We start from the raw sequence: 26,878 nt of genomic DNA on the forward strand, positions 1-26,878 counted from the left end.
CGATACTCATCGAAATAGGTGTACTGCATCAGTTGTCGTGGCTCGGCGAAAGCGAAATATAGCATCAGTGTGTTGTTTATTTAAACATTTTTTTTTTTAAATATTTCTTTAAGGTTTGACGTTTCGTTAAAATATTAATTTTTTCTTGATATTATTTCTTCTCAATGAAAATGTGATGTGATTGTGTGTGTGTGATGGAAATGAAAATGATTTTACGATTGTGTACCATTAAAATGGGATTTCATTCATTCGATTTGTATGTTTTGGCGGCTTAGAATTGTTACTCTATTCGAATGTGAGGAAATAAAGAGAAAGATTGCAAGATTTGGTGAAAGGATTTTGGTTATTTGATTCTTCCCACAATTTTGATGGTGATCGTGTGTTCGCACAATCACGATTCCATCTCTTTCTCTCACTGTCTTTTTGCACTCACAAATATCGAACGGTATTGCAAATGTAAGTCCATTTTTGATGTAGAGAGTGTGTAATATTTAGTGAATGTGCATGCCAACGCGCAAAATTCCATCGTTTAAGTGCGATAAAGTATGTTTATCGACTGAACGATGAAAAAAAGATTTTTTTTTGTTTCGTTTTCGGTGTTGTCTCTCTTTCGAAAACTATAGCTCTTGTTGCTGTGTGCGCTATATCCATCTCATTTTGTTTATGTGATCGTGAATGCGTGTGACAGAGCAAATAATAGCGAAACGGTGAATTGTGAGTTGGTGCTGGCAGTATGTGATCGTGTTTCCATTGCGTCTATAGTTTTGTATCGGAGTGGTTGTCGTTTTCCTCTTTTGAACAAATTGTTGTGTCGTTTTATGTTCGTATCACTCTCACATCTACCTGCCTGCACCATCGTTGTCGTTGTTGTTGTTGTCAGACCGTGTGTGCGCACATTCTATTCGCTTGTATACGTCTGTATTCGCTTTGTATATGTGTGTGTATATACTCGTGAAATGGCTGTGTATTGCATACGATTCCGCTGATACGTTTTTTTTCTTCTCTCTTCTTCTGTTGGTCTCCCATCCAACAAGTGAGAACGATCATCCGAAATCGCATTTCAACAGTATACGTAGTCCCGAATCATCAAATTTAGAGCAAAAACTAGAGAAAAAACGTCGACATTCTATCAAGTATATATTATTTTGTGAATTGTAAAAAGGTAATAATAAAAAACAAAGAAACTAACCATGAATATTGGCGAAAATCAATTGGATTGTGGAGTTTGTGTGCCATTTGAAATATATGTGGCAATTGCAAGAGAATAATAAGTGTATTAACAATTTTATAAGAGAGCCAGAGATTTTATATGAACAAACCACCGAAAAACATGAATTTCATCAAGATTAGGTAAACAAAATAAAAAAAGCAATCGACGTCGAGTGCATTGTACAATTGACAGGATATCTTTGGGCCATGATAATTAGTGATAATGATGTTGTGCCAATAACAACAATATTTCTATTATTTATCTCGTGTCGGTGTGTGTGTTTGTGTGTTGATATTATATTTATTGCATGCAATTTATTGTATGCTTTTGTTTTTGCATGTAAACTAAGAGTAACAAATTTTGTATTTGATGAAATAAACAGAAATAAAGGTACAGTGTTTGTGGCGGTTGTATTTGTGTGAATGTAATTTCGCGTAAGAGTAAACCAACCACAACAACAACAAAATTGGTGTACGCTAACTTGAGCACAGATGATGGTGAATGGTACCGTTAATTACGTTTATCACCATTCAATCGATTTTCATTTCAAAACCTGAGAGTGTGCCTTTTTTTGTACTTCAATTCAGAAGAAAGAAAAAAGAAAAAAAAAACTAACTAATGAATATGAGTCGAGTACCTTTGAGAATGCGTTCACCTTACCGAGTTTGAGATCGTTTGCATAGTTGCGGCGAAACAGTAGAAAAAGAAATAAAATAAAATAAAAAATCATTTCAATGCTGAAGCACATTGATCCATTTCGATGGCAATGCGATGAATTTTCATTTGCAAATCCATCTCGAATGGATGTTATTGATAACTTGCTTGCTTTTTTGAAATTTCATTCAAGAAAGTGCTTATTTTGAGATCATATTTTGTGCATGCCACTAAACCAAAACAGTGAGTTAGAAGTGTATGCAATAAATCTACAGATTTTTTTCCGCTCTCTATTTCTGCCTCTATTGAAACGTCAAACATGTGAAAAGAAAAAAAATAGTTTGTGAAATGAAGAAAAAAACACGATTCGATGCGAAACAATTTTTTGGGCATAGCGATTTTAAACGGGTTCGAGTTCTATATACACTTTGCCAAATACTGCCGATCGCATTTTTGTTCGTTGTTTTCAGTAAATTTCTTAACCATTATTTCATCATTTTATAAATAAAATTTGAACAAAACAAGCAGCAAAATAAAAATGGAAATGAGAGTACATTTTGTGTGAGAGTGAGACTTTTTAAGTGAAATCGGAAGAGTGCGATATTTGAATAACATTTACATATAAATATCAATGGTTGTGCATATTTTAACCAATACATCGTTGTTTGACAATACGACACGAATGGTTTGGACACGTTGCGTGTGACAGTTTGTATCGATGTTACTTGAGTTTGTCAGTTGCCTGCCAAATGTCATTGAAGGTGCTAAAGCAAGAAGACACTCAAATGACATTTTATTCAAAACTGAGAGCGATCTTTTGTGGTGGTAGACACAATGCATATATGTGTGTGCCGTTGCCACCACCGTACATCGATGCCACGATACATACGAATTGTGTATGAGTGAATTACTTCTTGTGCGCGCTTGTGTATTTGTGTTTCTGTTCTGTTCTTTTGTAAGATCGGAGGCGAGAATATCACAAATCGATTTCTTGTTAGAAAGTTACAATTAAACCAACACTTGATTCTGACCGAACAAACCGAGTAGCCTATATTCCATTTAGAGAAAAAAATCAGCACATTGAATGTCATATGCTCACACTTGACCAATGTAAGCAGTCTGTTAAGACTGTGGCAATGTGTCATTGTGCTATAATTGTGCCATATTTTGTTTTTTTCTTCTCATCGCTTAACATCATTTATATATACACTGTTTATTATGAAAATAATAGATGGCTATGCACCAATGATTTCTCCAGTGCTTGAGAAAATCAAATCGTTTTTAATATTTTAATTTATGTCAAGTTGAATTAAATAATATTCAAGATCGATCTCATCCTCAATAAAGTGGTTACTATATTTGTATCTTTCGATATAAAAACTATTAATCATTTAAAGTGAATCATTTACATTTCAATGTTGACGAAGAGAGAGAAGAAAAAAAATTGTTCGTTGAACGTCATTGCATGGAAAATTCAATGAATTTTTCATTAGAAATTACATTAAAATGAATAATAAATATTCCAATGGGGTTTTACTCATCATTCAAATCGATTTGGTTAAAAACACACCGTCAAAATGATGATTATGGTCGATGTTTATGCAAAAATATATGTACATACTGTTAATGCAAAGTAATTTGGCACAACAAAAAGTGATGTGCGAGCGCCCATCGATTGGCCACAATTAAGTTTCTTTTAGTTAACAACCACAACAGTTACGGAAAAAAAGGTATTCATGTGAATTTCATTAGGCATCTTTCTCTTTTCGCTCGCTCTGCATATGGAGAAGAGAAATTGATGTGTATGAAAAACGAATTGAGACTTGAGCTTTTAATCATATGTAATGGAATGTTGACAGCGTTTGCTGTGTATGAGTTTCAAGGCATACTCTTTTTGTGTACTGCTGTTTTTTTTCGTTTGTCTCATTTTGCCTAGTAATTTTACCGTATTTTTCATCGGAATTCACAGTCAAATTGAACGCACAGAGAAACAAAGACGAATAATAGAGATACACAGAGAGAAAGAAGTCACTTGAGCGCGACAAATATTCCATATCTATTGGTCAATAAATGCAAATCGAATTTGTGCGTCGTACAATGGTAATTTGAGTGTGCGTTTTTACCATAGTAAAAAATAGTGAAATTTGGACATCGGCTCGATACGACAACTGTTATTTATGAATATTAAAACGAAATGTTAACATTGAAAAATTATTTGTTCCACCGAAATTACATGCTATACATGAATATTAAACAAATTTCTTTTCTTTTCAGGATGTAGCAAAACAAAAAATTGCTTAATGGAGTGAAAATCGATTAGACGACGCTCGACAATTATGTGAACGAACAATTTAACGAAACCAAAACACACGAAAGAAACATGGAAATACAAAAAAGAAAAATAATTTCAGTGTAAAAAAAGAAGAAAGAGAGCATTATCCTCTCAAACTGAATAAGTGTTGGCCATCGTCTAATATCGATGGTATCTTATTGATCAAAAGTCTGTTCAAGTGCTTGAAAAGAATTTGTGAGTTGAGTAGTGAGTGTGGATAATACAATAATAAAAGTATTTTGGTTATTTTGTGCATCGAAACAGTCACATGTGCATCATTTCGATTCGGTGTCACTCGTATCAGGGGCGAGCAAATGATGCCATTCGTAACGATTGGCCTGAATGCAGCCTTTTTTAGACCATTGATGACAAATGCACAATGGTTATTCGATAATATTATGGTGACAACTGGGAGACATAATGACACAAAATGCAGCTGAAAGTTTGGTATGTAATTCCGTTTTCTCATATATCTTTTATGAGTGTGTGTGTTTTCCTCTTCACAAACCCACTTTTCAGTTAACCGGTTCAATGTTTTCTTTTATTTCAACAATGCTTGGTATGGAACATTTACAGAAAATAAAATCAGACGAAATGCAGTAGTTTTCTTCACGCTTTAGGCCACCGAATTTCAAATCAACTTCTTTTTTTTTTCGTGTTGATCGGCAATTACCTTTTTGTATCTATGTTAAGTGCGTTCATTGGAACTAAATGGTTTTACTTACTTAATTTGCAGTTTGCAATACACGCAGCGAAATTTCTATAAATGAATTTGAAAAAAAAAGTGTGCAAACTGAACAGAAACAAAACAAAAACTTTAAATCGATGGGATTCTCATGACATTGACGGCATGATATTTTATTTTATTTTGCTTGCTTTTTTTTTTGTCATGAACAATTTTAAAAAAGTGTTCTAGCATTAGAATTGAGATCCAGAATAGATTCAATGGAAAATATTAAATGACCATAATCTGTGTGAAGTTGTGTTTTTTGTGTCAGGCAGACTCAAACTCGTATACATCTAACGAAAAACATAACAAAGCAAACATAATCAGATAATATACCAGCGAAATTTATTAGCATGGCTCGAAAATTTTGCAAAAAAATAATAATGTTTTCGTATTTGGCCACGGGTTTTTTTTTGTTTCGCTTTAAATTCTCGGTGTCAATGATAAAAATCTTCGTGAGCCAAAAACACTATTAGTTCAATGAGTTTGCTAAATTAAGCTAACGAACACATCATACGCGCTTAATTCAAATAGAATTAAGAAAGAAGCAAAATATCATGTGTAGTAATAAAAAGTTGTTGAGCTCAATTGGGATAGATGAAAGAAGTTCTATCGTTACGGTTCAGTGGAATTCAAATTTTTATATATTCGTAATACCCTGATGGTGTTGCGTGTACGCGTTTACCTACATGTTTGCTTTTCTCTCTTTCGATCTTGCTCTCGACATTCTTGCGAACATCTCTAATTAAAAATGAAAAAAAAACAAATTATGTGTGTGCATGTTTTTTTCTTCTTATTCTTCTTCTTCTTCTCGCGCGTTGCTGTTTATTATTTATTATTCCCTTCATATGGTTATGTATGTGTATGGGCTGTTTTGCTTCGAATTAGAGCCGTTGATCTCTCACCACTGTGTTGTGAAAAATTTGTAGTAATATCGTTTGGCTCTCTTGCTGTTGTGTGTGCGTGTGTGCTTTTTTTCGTTGTTTCATTATTGTTTTTTTTTGTTCTGTTACTCGTCTCAAAATGTTTCTCTCTCTCTCTCTCTTATAATTCGCATGAATTGATTTTTATAGTTATTGTTGTGCGGCGGTTTTGTGCCGTATTGTTACATTCATACGACTTACTCTTTCTATAATGTTAAAATAATTGTCAGCCAAAGCACACAAGTTGATGTACACAACATTTCAATAAAAAAAAAACCATTCCGAATGGATGAAAATAAAATCAAGAGAGAAGAACAAAAAAATACTAATAATAGCTACATTTATCGAAACACAATAATTGAACGTATACGTATTCCAGTTGACCATATAAACAACTAGAAGTTTAGTGTGCAAAATAATAAAATACACACAGACGCACGGCAACGTCTATCTTTGCCGTTCTTTTTGTTTTCTTATTTTATTTCCAGTCATTTCACATGCGAATTCTTCTACATGTGATTTATAGTAACAAAAACCCTTTTTTTACTATGCCGTGATTTAACAGGCGGCTACAACTATTCTTTGCATAAATGTCTAGAGAGTTCATTTGCATAGGAAACCAATTTGGAGTTCTGATCTAGTGAATACGAATTACGAGTTTAAAAAAATACAAACAAAAAACACTTTCAATGAAATGAAAAGAAAAACCAGAATCCTTCCGTCGAATAAACAGGAAAAGTAATCAACGTTATGAACATTAAAACTCTCGATGTTTTTGAATTAAATTTTATACGAACTCATTCATGAAACGCTTTATGATCGTTGAAAATAAACACACATTTGAATAAATTCACGATCGCAAAATCAATGTTCATCAAATGAATTTGGTTTAATTAACGAATTATACGAACATATAATACGGTCATTGTTCCATGTACTCTTTTTTCATCTTATTCTTCTTCATCTTCTCCAAATATAATTTATAACATACAATTAACATTTTCTGATACCACTTGAGTGTCCATTGAATTTTCTTTTCAAGGCCAATAAATGTTTGCATTCGAATATTTTCGTGTCATTTTTGGTCTATGTTATTTTCTTGGAAATGTTTGTAGCACGAATTTCATTTGCTATGACCGGACAAAAGAGATTTAAAACCTCATTATTCGAGCAATGAGCCTGAGAGAGCGAATGAATTTAATTTCGCTTGTAATCATCATACATTTCGTCGAAAAACAGATTTCTAAAACAAGATGCCAATAGAAACTGTATGAAATTAAATAAAATTCTTTAGTAGTTCGGATAAAACCAGACATTTATTTCGTTGAAAAAAAAAATAAAGAAAAAGCCGTTTTCTCGGTGTTTAAAAGTCATTTAATTCGCTCTATTTAATTTGTGTGGTTCAAAATTTGTTAAAATTGCGTAATACATTGAAAGAGAACGCAAACAAAGTAATGGCTTCGAGCATTTTGTTGCTCAAATTCATGTATTATAATTATAGTAGGTAATTATTAATTGGTGGGAGACAATTTACTATTTAGACGGATGATGTCGTCAATTGGCATTTGACAAATGGTGTATATTAATCGTTGTTCGCCCACACGAGCATGCATATATCGATAATCGTGCGCAACAAACACTGCTACCGCCTATTATTATTGCCAATTAATTGGAATAAATACGATATCGATTGCGGCAATGCTATTGTTGTTTTATCAATAGTGTGCCACAGTGACTGGTATTCAGGGGTGTTTATTGCTGTTTCAAATATTGTATTCTAATAAACGGCTGCAAATTTGATAACAAAAAAAACATACTGAATTCTAATTAAATCGAGAATTTTTTTGCATGGAATGAAAAGGGTGAAGGAGGTTGTGATAAAAAGAGAACGAGAGACATAGATATTATGAGAGACAGGTGTGCATGGAAATGAAAAAAAAAGTGTGCAATTTTCCTTTAACAAGAGTGAACAATACAGCAGCACCCACATCCGTTCTAATACATTTCATTCAGTTGATTGGTTTCATCGTTGTTATCATTGTCGTCGGATGCAAATTTGTGCAAACTCATTGGTATGAAAAGAAAGGCAATTTTGCTCATGAAACATAATTATGCAACATCCTTCACTGAAGCATATAGGACATCCAAAGATCGTGTATAAGTATGTGTATCATATAAAGTGGATTTTCATCCATGTTCATGGCATTGCATAAGTTTTTCGTTGGATAAAAGTCATCATTTAAATTGCGAAACACTTCAAATTTCGATACGCATAATAAAATAATTTTCAACTCTCTCATAACATCGCATAACATACTCCCAATGAAAATACACGAATAAGATAAGTTGGATAGCAGCGAAAACAAAAGAGTCCAACATTTGGGAGAGGTGAATGGGAAATGTAATTCGAATTCGGCGGCATAATATAGGAACAAAAAAAAAGAGAAAAAAAGACGCAGAAACAGCAAAACAAAACAATAATTGCGTATATAAAAATGATGGCGGTGATCACGCGTGCGTGTCACCCTAGCATTTAAACCTTAGCCAAGCCAAGAAGTGTTCATTCAATTGCAACATTTTCATTTCATCCTCAGCCGAATGGTGTATATCAAATAAGAGAGATATATGCTTTGAATACATTGCACACATAAAGTACCTACGCAAATTAGCGACTGGACGAATAGAAAACTGTCGAACCATGACGATTTTCTTTATAAACAGTTGAATTTAATTTGGTTATTGTTTTCCATTCTTTCTTTCGATTTTGTTTTTTTTTTTTATTTAGTTAGTTTAGCATTGTAGTTTTTTACTTGATATTATTCACGATGGCCACTGAATCAATAACATATGCGATATAAACAAAGGTGTAATAATTCATTCAACGAAGAGAGGGAAAATATAAGTTTTGTACTTTTTAAACCGAATCTTCTTCTTTATCTTCAGAACATAATTTGCGCCCGCCGTTGAATGCATTCAAATAAAGTGATAAAAGTCAAGTGCAGCCCACTATTGGCGAGAGATATCAACGAATTGAAAACCATTTTTCACAATTACAGTGTACGTCGATGCATGTAGATGTGTTTGCGGAACCGTTTCATGCCGTCGACATCAAGTTGAATATAAAAGAAAATTTTTATTCTGACAGTTCAAACAAAATACTACTATCAAACACATAGAGCCATTGAAATCGATGACAATGTCACGGTATTAGTATAGTAATAGTACACATCTGTCAATGCAAACACATGCAAGCGCTCACTGTTGAATTCATACAGATTCCGTTGATAGTCCATCGAAGTCAACGTTAACTGTGGCGGTGTGCGTGTGCGTGTGTCTGTGTATGTGTGTGCATGCATGTGAACGCGTCTTTTGTGCGTATGTTTGAGTGACAGAGAGCAGTTGATCAAAGCAATGACTTGGTTTGTTTGCTTTGAGTATTGTCAGTTGTTGTTTTGGTTTTTGTCTCGATGCTTCTGAGCGACATTTAGTCTCACTTTGCGCGCGTAATTTATTTTTCGTTTATTTCGTTTATGTTGATAAAATAAATAATATATGTTTGAGAATAAAAATCGGTGTGCGTATTTTGAATCGGTTATTTCATTTAAATGTTCGTACACGTATCAGTTTTGTCATTCAGCCACAGTCACATTGAGTTTTATGCTATTGCTGTGCATTTTTTTTTGTTCTTACTGTGATAATAATTGTAATGTGTACAAATTGAAGGAAAGTAACAAAATGTGGAGTGACATTTGAACTGTCATACGGTTGCAGCTGTGAATTATACATTCGATTTTAACATTGAAATGAATTCAATTTCATTTTTCGGCTGAATAGTTCAAATTGATGTAACCCTGGACTAATCAATTGTTCAAAAGTGCATGAAGAAATATGAGAATCAAAATAATTAACAGCGAATGAAATATTGATGAAGAAAAAGGAGACAAAATATAATACATTTAACACGTATGATTCAATTTTATGTTTATTTTAAGCGATAAATGCAGTTTGGATTTGATTTATTCGCACCGATTTATACTTGAAATTGTCAGTCGAATGCAATCTAATGCGCGTTTGACACATGCTCAGCACATGTGCTTTGTGTGCACTTACAACTGTATGTTTTTATTTAAACTTACAAAAAATGCTCTTTGCAAAAAAAAAGAAGTAACACTTACTCGATGTGTAAATTGAATTTTTGAAAAAAAAAAAAAAAATCATTAACATGACACCCGAATTATTACGGAAGAGTTTACGCGAATAATTATTTCAAGATTTTAGTATATAACGAATTTACGATAGAACAGTTTCATTGAATCGTCGAAATTCGAATGCGACGTTTTTTTTATCGATTTTCAAAAGATTCGTCTAGTTTCGAAAAAAATAACCAAAAAATACTCTGTATATAAATAAGGAGTTGAATATGAAACTTTTAATAAGATTTATGGCATACTTTTCATTTTATTTGATTCTACTTGATTTGTGTTATATTTTTAAAATTATCAGCTCCTTAAACGACCACAGTCAATCTCTGTCCCCCTTTATTTACTTTCTTTATCACTTTATGAAAAGTGTTTTTTTAAATGCTGTTTACACTTCATAGACACACACTGATTGTGAAATAACACATTTGCAAATGCAGTAGCCATACAGAAACTTGGCCGCACTTTTGAGCTATGCATTTCAGAATTTTGTGCATTAACATAACCCTATACACACACACGCACCCATCGTGTCAAATTACATAGAGAGAATGATTGGTTTTGGCAGCGGCAAAAAATGAAATTCCGAAAATAAAACGTTTTCGTCGTAAGAACGTGAATTATTGAGCCATACGCAATAAACAACAAATTGTTTCAATAAGAGAAGAAAAAAAAAGAGTAGGAATAATAAACCGACTGACTCATCGCTTTCGTGCGATTCATTCAAATGAACAAATCAGGCTTAGGAGTGGTATATGAAACGTGCTTCGAAATCGCTCTAGAGTTTGATCAATGTATGATAATCTATGATAAATGCTCGTTTTTATTTTCTATTTGTATAACACAAAAAATGAGACGTGCATGTAAATAACCGTCTCTGATTTATATCAAATAAGTGAAGACGAGACACACAATGTGCCACAAAAATGTATAATGTGCCAGAATAATAAGCAAATTTGAAATTCCGATGGAAACTCATTTTTGGAACGGATTCAATTTGGATGAAGAAGAAAAACCTTGGAAAGAACTTCTTTCGCCTTGAGATTTCTTTCATTTCTTTTTTACCCATAACTATCCAAAATCTTTTACTTCGAATTTGACTTTATTAAAAAAATTCATCAAATAATCGAAATGTTCTTCATTCATATTACAAAAGAATTCGAAGCTTTTGCCTGCAGTAAAATGTTTTCTTTGGCTATTTTTTCTCATTAAATTAGAACACAGACGGCTATTTTTATGTGCCATTTCTTTTGATCATAATGGTTGATCAATGCTCTTTTGTTGAAATGTTGAATAAATGACAGTGTTCTTTCAAGATTCAAGATGGGACACCATTTTCAGACCATTTGAGTTGCGTTTGATCTGTCAAATGTCTAGGCATTGGCACAATATGCGGACATTCCGTTGAGCCATTGCAATGTGCGCGTACATTCTCAAGTGACACCAATCATTTATTTTCGGCGTAGTTCAGTCCAACTAGAAACATAATTGCATTATGAAATACAATTAAGGCGAGCGAGAGATAAAAAAAGAGAAAATCTCTTTGTTTGTTATTGTTGGCATGTAGGGCCATTCGATGTCACGGTTGAGAGAGATATTTTTTTTTTCTGAATAGTCATACAGCAAAATTACTATATAGTTTAAATTCAACAAAATTTAAACAATATTTACATCATATTTATATGATATATATATATTTTTCTATCGTTTTTGTTTTGTTTTTATTTATCAAACGCATCAACGACTAAAATGTCGGTCAGTGTTCAGATGAATACCAGCTACTATTTTGAAAATTCCATGAAAAATCGTACAAAATAAATAATAATGTAAACAAAAGTTGAAATTGTGATATTTTGTAAAAAAAGAAGAATTGAAGTATCCATGTAATTACTGATTTTGTATGGTTATAGTCATACATCGAAAAGTATGATAATCACATTTTCCTGTGTAATGAAATCCATGGCCAAATGGCCCCCGCATCGTTTAATGTGCAATATGAACATGTAACCATAAAATATTAGATTAAAATGCGCACAACGACATAATTTACAGAAATGCAAAGCGCTGAATACAAATGCAATGTCTCTCCCCCTCTCTCTTTCAACCCAAAGTAAAAATTTGCATAAAAAAATTCGTTAATTTTCTTTAAAAGCCCTTCATTCACCGCCATTAAAATTCCAATAAACCTAAATTATTCGCTAATGCATTGCTGCCGCATATTTTATGCGCACGAGAATAAAACAAGACCAACAAAAATGAAAGTTACAACCACAAATAATTGCATTTAAATGAATTTTTTTTTTCCTCAAAAACAAAAACAAAAACCTGGGTATGCACATTCACCCTGTCGCCATTTGATGCAATATCATTCGATTTATTGAACACTTGCCATAATATGTACGCATATGCATCGTGCAAATATATTCATCGTGCACATGAAAATGAGTCATTTAACATTCAAAATATTCGAATCGAAATTATGGGAATGACACGGACACGATATTGTATGTATGCTTACATTTGTTGGGTCGTTTGGTCGGTCCAGATGTCAGACAACCCACATAAAACCGCATGCAATACGCATAACAATGTAAGTTGCTCATGGATTACGGTCCTTTTATCTGTTTGTGACAAACAACTGAAATGACAATTGAACAAAATCGAACACACTTTGACCGCAATCATTTATCTCGTTTGCCATCTCACTCTGTTCACTCCCGGCTGCATGAATAAAACATTCGATTGCATATGACAGTCCTTTAAATATATGGTTCGTTGAACATTTCTTTATGATCGTTGAACTCTATATCGAAATTCATGCCAATCGAAATGTCAGTATGGAAATGAACATTGTTCGATACGATTAGACTCATTTAATAGTAAAATTATGGCGCCGTAATTTTATTCATAAAAGGAGTTTTATTATTCACCGCTATTGTTGATGTTTCTGACACTTTTTCCTTTTCTGCATTCGACATTGTTATTGGAATTGCAAAATGCAGCACAAAAACAAACAAAAAAAATCATTGCATCGATATTATGTATCGACCATTTTCTTTACATTTTGATAAAAGTGACAATGAATCGATATTCCTTTCAATCATAAACACAAATCATAATGAACAGTGCAAATTGAAAATCCCAATCACAATACACAGGTGCTTCATCATTACAGTTGCATTTCCAAGAGATTTCATGCGAAATGTGTACGTCAAACCAAGTGGCACGAACACTTCTGCTCTCACCACATCAATCAATGTAGGTTAATTCGCTGCTCAAGTTTTGCCATGAAAATATAATTTTTGCACACACTCAGCATAGGTATGTGTGTGAGTGTGAGTGTATATCGGTATGTAATTGATCGTCACCGCCATCGATTCACTGAATACAGGCGTTTCGAAATTTTAAAATCGATAATAAAAAGTTTATGTGCAGAAAAACAAAAAGTAATGAGCAATAAAACGAAAGAAAATCGAATCAAAATCCAATCAAAATCGCTGCTCACAAAATTGAATTGGTTGCATTTCATTGTTATATCCCATGTGGATATGTTACCAGCTTGCATAAAAGCGGCAACAACGAAACACAACACATTACCATACACAAAGTGATTGCCAGGTGTTTCATTCGAATACGAAATGGAGCATTGCACGCAGGTGTCACTATTCACAAACAAGGATAATCAAAGGTTCATATTTAATCTGCATTAATGCAAAAAAAAGAGAGAATTAATCGAATCGATAGCTGTTTTCAGTGGCATGCTCAGTGACACAGTCGCGTTTTTTTTCTCTTGTGTGCCGTGAACTTTTTCTGCAACATGATTGGTGAAAGCAATTAATTTAACGGAATGAAAGTTCCGTTTGTCTAATCAACAAGATTTATGCTCACACCAATTAGCTTATTATCACAAAGCGTTCGCCAATCGTTCGATATCAAACTATGCTACAAGAGATTAATTGAATTTCGCCATCGGACCTGGACAGAATGTTACAACTTGCAATGATAGTGGTACGAGCGTTAGCCCAACTGCAGTTATAATTGGAGATACATACACGACCAGTATCACACTCATACTTAAATTGCCAACGGCCAACTTTGTTTTAATTTTCTCTTTTGGTGTCTGCTCTCTCTCTGTCTGTCTCACTTTTTTTTATTTTGCGGCCGCCCAATCTCTCGTCAAGCTAGTTCGGTCGGTGTGTCGCTTTACAATAGATATTTATTTATACATGTATACCTGGTAGGTGCTTGACAACATCGCATCTTATTGAATTGAAACGCGTTATATCTCTCACTTGATTCGATCCACTTTCGCAGTTGGTATTTATTCTAAATTACATACTTTTCGCATCCGATCATTGGCATGAACAACACAGCCAAAATACACGTATACTCACATACATGCATTTGAACAATGCGCGCACGACACTATGCCATCATTTTACAAATACCACAATTACAGCGACGCAAAATTGTAAACAAGAAACGAAAACAAACGAAGGCCTAGCTGCGAACAAATGATAAAAAGGCAAGCCACCAACAAAAAAAAAACATCATAAAAAGGCGAAAGAGCGAACAAGAGAGAGAGAGGGAATGTGAGGAAAATCACTGCAAAAAATCCATCTATAAATAGATCAATAAGTGCGTTTAAACTCTATTGTAGCAACCGAATGACTTTCATTCAAATCAATTGATATGCATTCTTGACTAACTAACGGAAATCAAATCAACGTTTTTTTCACCACATCATAAACACCGTATTGATAAGAAGCTACAATTTTCATCAGTTTTTTCTCTAACTTTTAACCAATATAAGCAGCTCATGTTGTACGATACACATGTTGATACTCAAAATATTGTCCAACTTTTTGTCAAATGAACAGAAAGAATTCAACATTTTTGGGGAATTGACTTTCCCAATTGGGGGACTTTGAAAAAAAATGCCATTTTAAATAGCCTAAAATCATTCAGAAACAAAGCAATGTAACTGATAGCGTATGTATACATATAAAAAAGATAAAAAAATATGTGTTGAAAATATTCTACGCAAGAGAGTTCGTCTACCTAAACAAACGAAAATTCAACGAACTCCAAACGCTGTCCCATGCCACTCGAAAACATCCAAACGATTTGACCATTTCATTAGAATTTATCATGGTCATTGTATCGTTTAATTTTAGTTGCATTCATTTGATGTTCACTTAATAAAGTATTCATGCTGTGCTTTGACTATAAATACCGACTCAATTACAGTGAAAATATGCAATAGACAAAATATTGACACGATATATCGTATCAAGCGAAGTTCGACCGAGATGTCGCCGTTAATTTTATGATTACAAGCAATGCTCTCTTAAATCTGCCAAAAATACCATAATCACATGCCATTTTTGTTATGTGTTAAGTATAAGGTTGTTTATTTTTTTGTGTATGTGTGTTCGTTCAGTCGAGAAAAAAAGTCATTGCAATGGCTCAGAACGCGCTTTTATCGTAGATAAAATAGAAAAAAAAGCTGACCAAAATATGCAATTTCACTTGTTTTTATGCGCATTAATTTCGCTTAATTAACGCAGCCTATAATTTACAGTTAAATGTCAAGATGGTTGGTGTTGGTTGGTGTTGGGTAATCATAAAATTGGTTCAATGTAATTTCCGAATTTAAATCTCTCTGAATACATATCGGGCGTACAGAATACAAGTGCTGTCGTTGAGCTAAAATTATCTTCCTGGAATTTATGTTGTTTGAAGTGTAAATGAGATTCATTTGCATTTTTATTTGATTCAATGCCTCGACAAATGATCCATAAAAATGATTATTTCATTCCATTTTCAAAGTGTACAATTTGCTTTTCGTATTTTTTTTTTTAGAAGTTTTTGTTTGACAATCAAAACATCGATGAAGCTTTCTCTCCGAATTGCTTCTTTTTTTCTCTGATTTTGAAAGCATACAATACTCTGAACAAACAAAAACTCGAAAATATATATTTGTGAAGAGACAAAAAACAAACGTGCTACACACTGAATTACAAAAAAGATTGAGAAAATCGTTTCAGTCAAACAAATTGAACAATCAATTCACAATGTCAATATAATACGATTAGTAAATGCTCATTCAAATTTACTTGCTTTATCGCCGCAAGAAAGGTGTATGAATCATTCAGCAGTAGTGCGAAATTGCCAAACACTTATTAACATTTTAATTAACAACTGAAAGCAAAAACAAATACAATAAACCCGTATTGCATACGAGTGTGGTGGCTACATCGTCAGTATCAAACTTGACTTTGTGCGATTATAGAATACAATCTTTATAAATTGGACAATGTAATTTCAACGCCAAATTGACTGCTTGATTGAAAAGTTGAAATAAAACGTTGAATAAGTACAGAGGCCCAATGTTAATGACGCGACAACCAAATCGAAGTAATGAGTGACGAATATATGAAAATGAGCCTCATTATTCTTACAAGTTTACAGTGGGCGATGAATATTGAGGTGATTCAATTAAGTGAAATTGATGAACGTGTTCCGATGTAACGCTTCAATACAATGAGGTAGAGAGAGATGGAATGCTCATTTATTCATGATTAAATGAGAAGGATATAAAAGAAGGGACGATTTTTCAATACGTCAATGTTCAGTTTCAAATTGAAGTTTCATCCTCTTAGCTTTGTGTGAAAACGGAAGAAAAACGATTTTCCAAAAGCGGACGGCTTGTCAGTGGAGAAAAAAAAAACATGGCAAAATGTAAACGACATGAAAACATTGTCAATTTCTAATCGGAAACATTTGTTTCGATTGTATTTGATACGGTAGTCTGAATGTGACATAGTCCATTAAAATTGAATCGATTTCAGACCCGGGCTCAAATATTTATTTTATCACTCAAAATTTGTATCCAATATGATTGAATAAATCGATATTCAAATTTATGATCTGTTTTGAAATTGGCTACCACATTTTTGAAACGAATACCATTTGTTTTCAATGACAATAAAATCTGAACGCCAGATTAAAGTGATAATTTATTTTCGAGCTACGCCATTCACAATTCTTATTCTCTCTCTGTCGCACAACGGAAACGAATTCTGATTAAAAATAAAAGCATACAAATGTCACATTGTACTTTTCTATTTTGTTTTATTTTATGTTTGGTTGTGTGTATTTGTCATGTCTTCGTCTATAAAAATGTGTGTGTGTGTTTGCGTCTCTACTAATGCGGTTCGACGTTCCTTTCGAATCGAAGTGAGTTCATGTAAATAAAAGTATTCTTTTCTAAGTACGCGTCATCGTCGTTGCGTATTGCATTCATACATCGGAATATAAATATAGTAGCAGCACATATAGCATACAGAGCAGTAGATGCATAAATAAGAAAAATTTACAAGTATTATCTATATCCATTGAAATGTCTTTGTATTATGATAGCTCTATGTTGAATAATTCCATTTACAAGTTAATATTCGATTAAGTAACATACAACATTGAAGCGAACAATACACGCATTGAAAATGAGCATCCAACAAAAAAAAATATATGACGAAGTGTCACTGTTCATAGTTTATTTACGGTGTGCATTTGGTTAAATGACAATATAGAACCTGGAGAGAAGCATTTAAAGCCAAAAGCCAGCCAGCACATAACAACAATGGTACATTGAATCACAATGGAATCATTTTACGTTCGAAAATTTGACGATGAGACCAAGATAGGGAAAGTAAGACGATGACTTAGGACCGGCATACTGTTCACTTGGGCTGTGTGCGTGCGCGCACAAGATCGCCTATTGAATGTTTGTTTAGCCGTCCGTGACCCAAACAAAACGCCATTAAATCCACATAAATATACACACACAATTTACTATTTTTATTCAATACAAACATCATGCGCGTAACGATTATTGTTTGTGCGTTGTCGAACGTCGACAGCATTAGCGAAAAAAATCACAACACACATACCCAAAACAAACTAAACTTATTAACAATAAAACACTTTTACGAATCACGAGCCATGAGCGCACGCTCGCGCTCACACACGAAAGTGCGAGTGAGAATAGATCGCATTAACAATCCAAACAATCGGTCTTACGCCAAAATACCACGAAAAAGAGACGATTATTATTTTCAGTCGAACATTTGCATTGTGCGCCCTTTTTTTCACAACAACAGCAAGAGATTTTTTTTTTTCACTTCGTTCGCTGTTTGTTTCGTTGTATTCTTTGTTTTACATAAGTTTTATTTGAAAATGAAACAAATCAGAGAGAAGAATCACAAAAAAAAATTGATAAGATTGTTCTTTTGTTAGTCATCGATTTAAGTGAAGTGAACAATTTAATGATGCTGCTTATTTCCAATGTCATCGCTGTTCAATGGTGCTAAAATCAAGAGAATGAAAAATGTGTTTGCATACAAATTTGACATCAACTGATATCACATTGAAGACAATTATTCTGATTATATACAGATGTTTGGCATACGTTTAGTCAGCGTTTGTAGTGATGAATGTACACGAGAAATGTCGACAAAAGAAACAAAAACAAAGTGGAAGAATAATAATCAGAAAGATTCTCCATTTAAATTACTTTTGATGGTCGGCCAAAGGTATTTCTTCCCGCATACATTCTCTAACATAATTTTTCATTTATATTCGCTTGTCAGAATTTGATCAATTGCTTTTGCAGCCAAGAGGTGATTACGTGTGACAAGAGAAAGGGAAAAGAGATAGGGGACCATTTTACGCATTTTGTACCGTGTTCAATAAATTCTAGAGGCAAAAAACACCAAATTTTTTCTCGATAAACCCAAGACTCACTAAATTGCTTCATTTTTATCGTCAATTTTTTTCTCGATTAAACGGACACCTTTTCGGCTATCATTTTTCAAAACTTAATGCAGAATAGTATACGGGTTTTTTTGTTTTCGGTATATTACATTGATTTTAAACAGTAATTGAATGAAATTTGTTGGTTAGAAAGGTGTAAATTGTTATTTCCCTTGCAAATCATTTCAAATGTAATAATTTATGCAAAAAAACGCTTATTTGCGCTTCGTCATGGAGGCTGTGAGAAAAAACCGGTTAGTTACACACGTCTAACTATGATGATTGCATTCAATTGTCTAAAATCATTTCAATATATATAATTACTCTGGGTGGGTTAACAATAAATTCAATTCCAAAATCTAAATCATCAAATCGCGCACGATTGAACTATGATAACTGAGATAAAAGGTGTTGTTTTTTTTTTATTAAAATTCAAGCTAGTAATAGTGAATAATATGCCATTTTTGTGCTAGTAACATACAAAAAAAGCAAATTGTACAGAGATACATAAAACATCCATTACATTCCACAAATCTTTTGCTTTCAATATTCTGATGCTGAAAAAAATATCAGAATTTTCTGTAAAGTTCATGAACGTTCGGCGCGGCTGACGAAGCACATCGCTTCTGATGAAAAAATTGTCACATAAATTGTGCGCTCACATTTCAATTCATATGAGTGCCAACAATTTTCGCACCTAATTCAAGAAGCGCGCGAATGTTTTCCTCTGCTTTGCACATTTGCTTAATGCAAAACGTAATTGATTTCATTAAGATGTTTCTTTTTCAACAGAAAAAACCATGAACCATTCGCAAAATGAAATCTATTTCGAGTACTCGTTAAATTATTATTTATTCGATTGAGTAAATAGCAGATCCTCTCATTCAAATATTTGTCGTGTACGCTGTTTTGAGGTTGCCTGAGAATGAAGGTGGAATAAGCTGTTCTTTGTGACGACGTGTAATTGAGCCAGTCATTTTGTATGAGTGTTATTTGCATTTTAGCCTCTGAGTCATTCGAAGCGACGATAGATGAATTCTTGTGTATAGTAGCCTGTTTTGCAAAATACACGTGAAATGTAGACGATTGTATCAATTAATTTTGTTGCTACGATCAATGTGCATTGCAATCGGCTAAATGGATTTTCAATCAATGAATTTACTAAAACAAGAAAAATGAAATAATTCGTTCAATTTATGGTGGTTTTTTTATCGTTTCAAACCGAGCTCAATACAAATAAACAAACAAAAAAATTGAGGGCACAACATAAATGTAGAATTTGCGATGAGAAACGAAACACGAAAAAAAAAAAAAAAAAAAAAAAGTGCATCTCGATTATTTGTCGAGTGTCGATGTTGGTTAAATGCCTTCTATTCGATGTGAATCGAGGCGAATAAATCAAACTTACTGCCAACGATGCTGTTCTGATCGCGAATAGAGAAAAAAAAAAACAAATTTTAATAAAAGTTTTTCATTCCATGCATATTCTCGCGGATTGATCGCTTTGGTCATTGACGAATCGCCAATGTGTACAACAGAAATATCAACAACAACAACAATACAATTCATAAAATACGACAAACAATTAAATCCCCGCCACTGAACACGCTTATTGGATCAGGTGGATTCAACATAATCACAAAAAAAAGCAGTAGCAATTGTACGAGAGATTTGAAATGACCGCTTTTGTTGTTTATGACCGTAAAAAGGATCGCAGTTTTGTTTTAGTTCAAATGGATATGTAAACAAATACCGTGTGCAGAGCAAAAGGCGAAAAGAGAAAGCAAACAAAAATAAAAAGCAACAACAATAATGTCAACTAAAAACATTGTATAAAAAAAACTGCTAAAGAAGCGTGCACAACCAAGACAAAAATAAACTGAATCAAAAAAGGAATTTTTACGATTTAAACCAGAAGTGAAAACGAATATACAAGAAAGGAACAAACAACTTGGGTATAATAATCGAATAAGAAAACAAGTTTTGCACTACTGCAAACGTCTGCAACGAACGATTTGATCGAGAATTGAAGAGTGAAGAAAAAGGCGCGATAACGAGAAAAAGAAAAGGATAGAAATAAACGAGCTCGTCACACGAACCAAACACAAACAGTGTCATACACATATAAATAAATCAGCAAACGTATTGACAACACGTATTTGTGCATGGAATTTGTTAAATCAAGTGCAACAGTAGGAATACGTACGAAATCACAAAGCTAATTACTTGTGGTATTCGAAAGAATAAGCAAAACAATTGAATGACAGAAGCAATATTTAATTATAAGAAGAACGCACAAATTTCAAATTAAAAATAATCGGTTTGAATTGTTGACGTTAATATAACAAAGAAATCGATTGACGACATAAACAAAACAAAAAAAATCACGCGAATGTTTTGCTCAGCGAATGATGTTCTTGTGAGTCTCACCGAAAAAACCAAAGTGCTGGCACAGAAATGCACGCAACAACTGCGCACAGTGAATAGCAATCAAAATACGGTGAAAAGCCGATTTTACCACATCACACCGGCAACCGAATCGAATGGCGATGTCGGTGGCAATACAACACTCAATCGTTGCAAGTCCATCAGCAAGTCAAACAATGACATGCATTTGTGCGACAAGGATAAGCCATACGATGAATTGTATAAATCGATATCGCCGCGTAAGACAAATGCAAATGCATTACGTGGAAAAAATTTGGCGACATGCTTTCACACATTGACCGGTTCATTGAAATTGCGACGACGTAAAAGTCTACCCGACTCCGAAGCACTATCAATAGCCACTTGTGGCCGCCGGCGTAAATCAAGCGCAACTAATAACATTGGCTATGCAACCACAACACGGTGGTATGTCAAGGTATCTATCTAAACCAATGTGAAATCGATTCGTAGTTGAGGCTTCCAATTCCATACCAAGCATTGTTATTTGATTGAAAAAAAAAAAGCTAATTGCTTTGCCATGAATTAAAAATATCTTCTGAAATTTCATATTTGCTCATTTACTAATCGATAACAATTAACAATTTTTTACCAGCAGCCTACTTGGCGACTATGGGGCGAAGAGCGAGAAAAGGACGTTATATTTACAGTGTATCTAAAGAAGGTGCGATATCATCGACCAACACCCAGTGCAAGCAGTGTAAGTTCAATTTGAATTTTCATTTTTCAAGGAATCGGAATGGTGTATAATTTGTGTCTAATTCAAAAAATTTGTTGTGACCCAACACAGGATTCGGATGATGAAATATCACATTTGGAATGGGAAACGGTTCGAGTGCGTTTTGTCAAGGCGGCTACATTAAATCGGTTAGTTGAAGCACTATCCACCGATGATGGTGAATTGGAGAGTACGTTTGTCAATGTATTTTTGGCCACATATCGAACATTTGCACGTACTGAACAAGTCATCGATTTACTATTGCAACGTTATGAACGATTGCATGCCGAACCACTTGGTGCTGAATCGTTTGCCGAACAGCATAAAAAGAGCTTAGTGGCAGCATTACATGTATGGCTTGATGGTTATCCAGAAGATTGGAATGTTAGTAATTTGAAGAAGATTATCGCATTCACATCGAAACGATTGTCCAGTTCGGAAGTGCATCACAAAGCATTAAATCGATTGGAACGTTTGGCCCGGGCACGAGCACACGGCACATCTGTTCAGCCTGCCACACCATGGGACAATGATTACAGCACCGATTTTTCACAACAATTCAATGGTTTATGTTTAACACCGGCATTTATGCCACCATCGCATCTACTACAAGCATACCGATTTCCACACATTTCCGTTAAACACTTTGCCGAGCAATTGACTCGCATGGATATGGTGAGCACGATACACAATATATTCATTTACGAACTATTATCACATCAAATTTATCGTCGCATTTTTATTTTTTTGAATTGAGATTTGAATGGCAAATAATTATCCGGTTTAACATTCCGTTTCTCGGTATTTTTTGCAGGATCTATTTAAGCGGCTGATACCACATCAGTGTTTGGGCGCAACATGGTCACGTCGTGATAAAAATGAGGCCAACACCGTTTTGGCAACAGTCACACAATTTAATGCAGTTTCATTTCGTGTCATTTCTAGCATTTTAATTGAACCAAAGTTAAGACCACAAGTAAGTGTATTTTGAATGGAAAAACAATTGTCTCGAATACGAAATTGGCTTGTGGCATTTTTTTCTCTCTCTTCAGTTTATAATTAATTCGCATGTACTTCAATTAGTAATTATTCAAATAATTTGCTTTACAATTGTGTGTTTTTATTTGCAGGAAAGAGCCATCATCGTTTCGACATGGATTGACATTGCTCAGGAGCTGAGAATATTGAAAAATTTCTCATCGCTTAAGGCGATAATATCGGGTCTTCAATCGAATGCAATCTACCGACTATCGAAAACCTGGGCGGTTTTACCAAGGGAAAAACTCGAGATTTTTAATGAATTGGCGCGCATTTTCTCTGAAGATAATAACGCTTGGGCACAGCGCGAAGTTTTAATGCGGGAGGGAACGGCCAAATTTGCCGATACAACTGGCGAAAATGATCGGCATTTGCAAAAAGTCTTTCAAAAGCAGGTTGGTCAACTATTTTTTGCTCGTTTATATTTTGCTTTTTGAAATGAATTACAGTTTTTTTTTTTTTTATTGAATCTATAATTTACAAAAGTATATAATTAACATACAAAATTGAAGTGCATTCTATAGTCTATTACCAATAAAAAATCTGTATAAATTGGAGAGCATCAAAGACTAGAGCACTATTTTCATAATTAAAAATAATCACATGGAGATATATAAAAAAAATTACAATTTAATTATCATTTCATGTCTACAATCGATGGAATTTATTTAATTACAGGATACGCATATTAGTCACGGTACGATACCATATCTAGGAACATTTTTAACTGATTTAACAATGATACATGCAGCAATACCCGACACAATTGGACCAAATAATTTGATAAACTTTGATAAAAAGCGTAAAGAATTCGAGGTGTTGGCACAAATTAAATTACTACAGGGTGCAGCAAATGCATATCATTTGCCCGAAGATTTATTGTTTGATCGATGGTTTGCCAGCTTATTGGTGTTGGACGAAAGAGAGGCGCATACATTATCCTGTCAGTTAGAACCGCCGCCACCCTCATCAGACAATAAGCGTGCACCAATTAGCGGTAGCGGTCATAAAAAAAGTGATTCCATTGCATCGAACTCAAGCAGTGGGGCCGGTTCACAATTTTATTGTGAAATCGGACATTCGAATGATCTCAGGTGAGTAGATTTTTTTTTTTTTTTTTTTTTTCAAATAAGATTTTAACACGAAATTTAAAATGTTATTTATTTGTGCTCTTTTGTTGTAGTTTTTCTCGGCATAATTCATTAGGTCGTGACATGACACCGCCAAATGCATCGATAATGTCAGCCACAAGTAGTGTGTCATCGTTATCGATGGATTCGTCGTCAAGTGGACAAAATAAAGCAACGTCAACGAATACATATCAATTGGTAATGATTTTTGTTATTTAAATGAAATTTAATCCAAACAATGAAACGAATTACATAAATTCACACAAGTGCATGAAATCTAATTGAAATATTATTTTCTCAATTATCTCATATAGCCAAATAATCATTCGTCAACTGCGAACAACACTACCTCACGCGACCAAATCGATTTGCGAACACATGCAAGTACACGCACCGATAATTATCAGCCACTTGGAAAACCAAATCAAACGAATGCAATCTATAATATACCGTCATCGCTAAATAATAGCACCAGTTCGAATAGTAGCGGCCATTATAATCAATCAATGCCACCGCATCAACAAAATTCACCGCATAAAAATCCATCGCCCGATTTCTATATCATTCGTGTTACATACGAAACGGAAAATGTCGAATTGGACGGCATTGTATTGTACAAGAGCATAATGTTAGGTAATAATGAACGAACACCGCAAGTGATAAAAAATTCGATGCTCAAACTTGGACTGGAAGGTGATCCCGATAAATATACATTAGCACAAGTACTGCCAGATAAAGAATTAATCATGCCGCAAAATGCAAATGTCTATTATGCCGTTAACACCGCATACAATTTGAATTTTATACTACGACCAAAACGAAATACCGGCATTTAAATTGAATTCACATTGGTTAACATATGGAAACAAACAAAAGCATACACATACAAAGAAGTGCATTCGCATTTAAATGATATCCGATCGGGGAGCCGAAATGACGTTCATCATGTACTATAAAACTAATGGCAATATACACGCTAATAAGCTGATCAGATGAGAAAAACAAACAAGAGAAACAAACACTGAAAAGGAAAACACAATTTAACGGTCCAAATTTATCATAAAAACTCTAAACAATTTGCACGACTTTCCACCAAAATTTGTAGAAATTTTAAGCACAAACTAAATAAAATTGATATGCAACCATGTGAAATTGAAATTTTACACAAATGTGACGAATTTTAATTTCGGGCAGCATTAAGAGAACGAAACATTTAAATGAAAGCAAAATTTGTAATTTATTTATATAAAACACACACATACACACAAAAAAGAAAATTTAGAATTAAATATTGTATAAAAACTAGTTTTGTGAGAAAATTCGAGAAAAACACTTTTTTTGTACTTGCGAAAAAGAAGCAACAATAAACATAAAACAACATTTATTTATATATATATACATGTATAGAAATGTGTACTGTAGATTTATTCATTGAATTATTATATACATATTTGAGCAAACATATATTTAAATGACGTAAAAAAGTGATAGACATGAACGTGGAATTTAGACGATGTTCATTACAAAACAGAAGTAGTACAGTCATATCGAAATCAAAACAATTATGATTTTTTTTTTGTTTACAAAATTGGTCAAATTTCAAGTGTCCGTTATGATCGAAGAAAATATGAAGAATTTTGCGTCCAAACATTCATTCAACTTTTATGCTGTGCAAATTATCTCGCAATCTTTTTTCGTGACACCGTATATTTGACAATTTTCTAACTAAGATGATGATGATGAAATAACACCATTTTGTACGAATTATTTATTATCCGTGTCGAGTCATCATAAATTACTAAGAAGAAAAATTAACGATTCCAAGGCAAATATTAAAATTCATATCAATTTAAATTTCATCTGTGTAAAAAAATTCCGATTCATTTGATTATAAAATAGATAAAAAAAAATTCCAATTGTTTTCTTCTTCTCTTAATCTAATTTAAATTATGTTGACGCAAAATGTTCTTTAATCTTTTTTTAAATTTAATCTTCGTTTCATATCATTATTTAAGATGGACTGACATAATAACTTTTTAATTTGGTCAAATCAAATATTTTGTAGAAAACAAAAGTAAATAACAAAAAAAAAAAATATGGGAATACTCAACCTTTGTAAATAAAAAAGATAGAAAGAAAGAAAGGCACAACACAAACATATTGTTTGTCCATGTCATCCAATGGAAGTAATGAATAAACTATATTTTTTTAACTCGTTTGTATTGCTTTTTATTTACAGAATGCAACAAAAAAAAAAACGAAATGAAAATCAAAATATCGATTTTTAAAAATGAAGATATTTTGAGAGTACAAATTATCTATTGAATTTGATTTTGCTGATAAACCAAAACAAGCAAAATGTTTTCAAATATATTTGTGCCAACATTGTTAACACAAAGACATCCGCAAGTGAATGGAATCCACTGGCTTCTATTCAAATATTGTTTCTCTTATAGAGAATTGTTTGCTATATAAGAGCTGGTTAAAGAGTTATGTCAATATTGTTTTAAGCTCTAGATGCGAAAACCACCCCACGTAATATTTATGCAAAGTTTGAACACGATCAGTTAATTGGTTTGATTGTGGCAATAAGTCAAAGGCGAAAAAGCCGGCGGCGATGAAGGTGGCAATGGTATCACCCACTTTTGTTATTTCTACAAGCCAACTAATTAAATGATCGCTCCA

At 33.4% G+C, this 26,878-nt stretch overlaps 1 protein-coding gene across 7 annotated transcripts; it reads left to right on the forward strand.

Moving 5' to 3' along the window:
* Positions 1-25,480, forward strand: LOC116340099 (ral guanine nucleotide dissociation stimulator-like 1). 7 transcript variants are annotated; one of them, XM_031766330.1, is made up of 9 exons: positions 1-113; positions 4,139-4,643; positions 21,903-22,007; positions 22,098-22,700; positions 22,840-23,001; positions 23,156-23,458; positions 23,742-24,157; positions 24,247-24,391; positions 24,508-25,479. In XM_031766330.1, the coding sequence occupies exons 2-9, from the start codon at positions 4,617-4,619 to the stop codon at positions 25,027-25,029; spliced, it is 2,283 nt and encodes a 760-aa protein (XP_031622190.1). In that variant the 5' UTR covers positions 1-113; positions 4,139-4,616; the 3' UTR covers positions 25,030-25,479. The 7 variants fall into 7 exon arrangements, with proteins under 7 accessions (XP_031622190.1, XP_031622188.1, XP_031622187.1 ...); XM_031766328.1 differs by lacking the exon at positions 1-113 and adding an exon at positions 931-1,350; XM_031766327.1 differs by lacking the exon at positions 1-113 and adding an exon at positions 931-1,162.
* The last annotated feature ends 1,398 nt before the right edge of the window (positions 25,481-26,878 follow it).

Source organism: Contarinia nasturtii, unplaced genomic scaffold (assembly GCF_009176525.2).
Source record: "Contarinia nasturtii isolate CC-2019 unplaced genomic scaffold, AAFC_CNas_1.1 Cnas_scaffold_630, whole genome shotgun sequence".
In the NCBI taxonomy this organism is placed as follows: Eukaryota; Metazoa; Arthropoda; class Insecta; order Diptera; family Cecidomyiidae; genus Contarinia; species Contarinia nasturtii.

Coding starts and splice junctions, on each gene's coding strand:
- LOC116340099 (XM_031766325.1), top strand. CDS start 21,255: ATGTTTTGCTCAGCGAATGATGTTCTTGTGAGTCTCACCGAAAAAACC. Junction 22,008..22,097: donor CAACACCCAGTGCAAGCAGT/GTAAGTTCAATT, acceptor GACCCAACACAG/GATTCGGATGATGAAATATC. Junction 23,002..23,155: donor AACCAAAGTTAAGACCACAA/GTAAGTGTATTT, acceptor TTTTATTTGCAG/GAAAGAGCCATCATCGTTTC.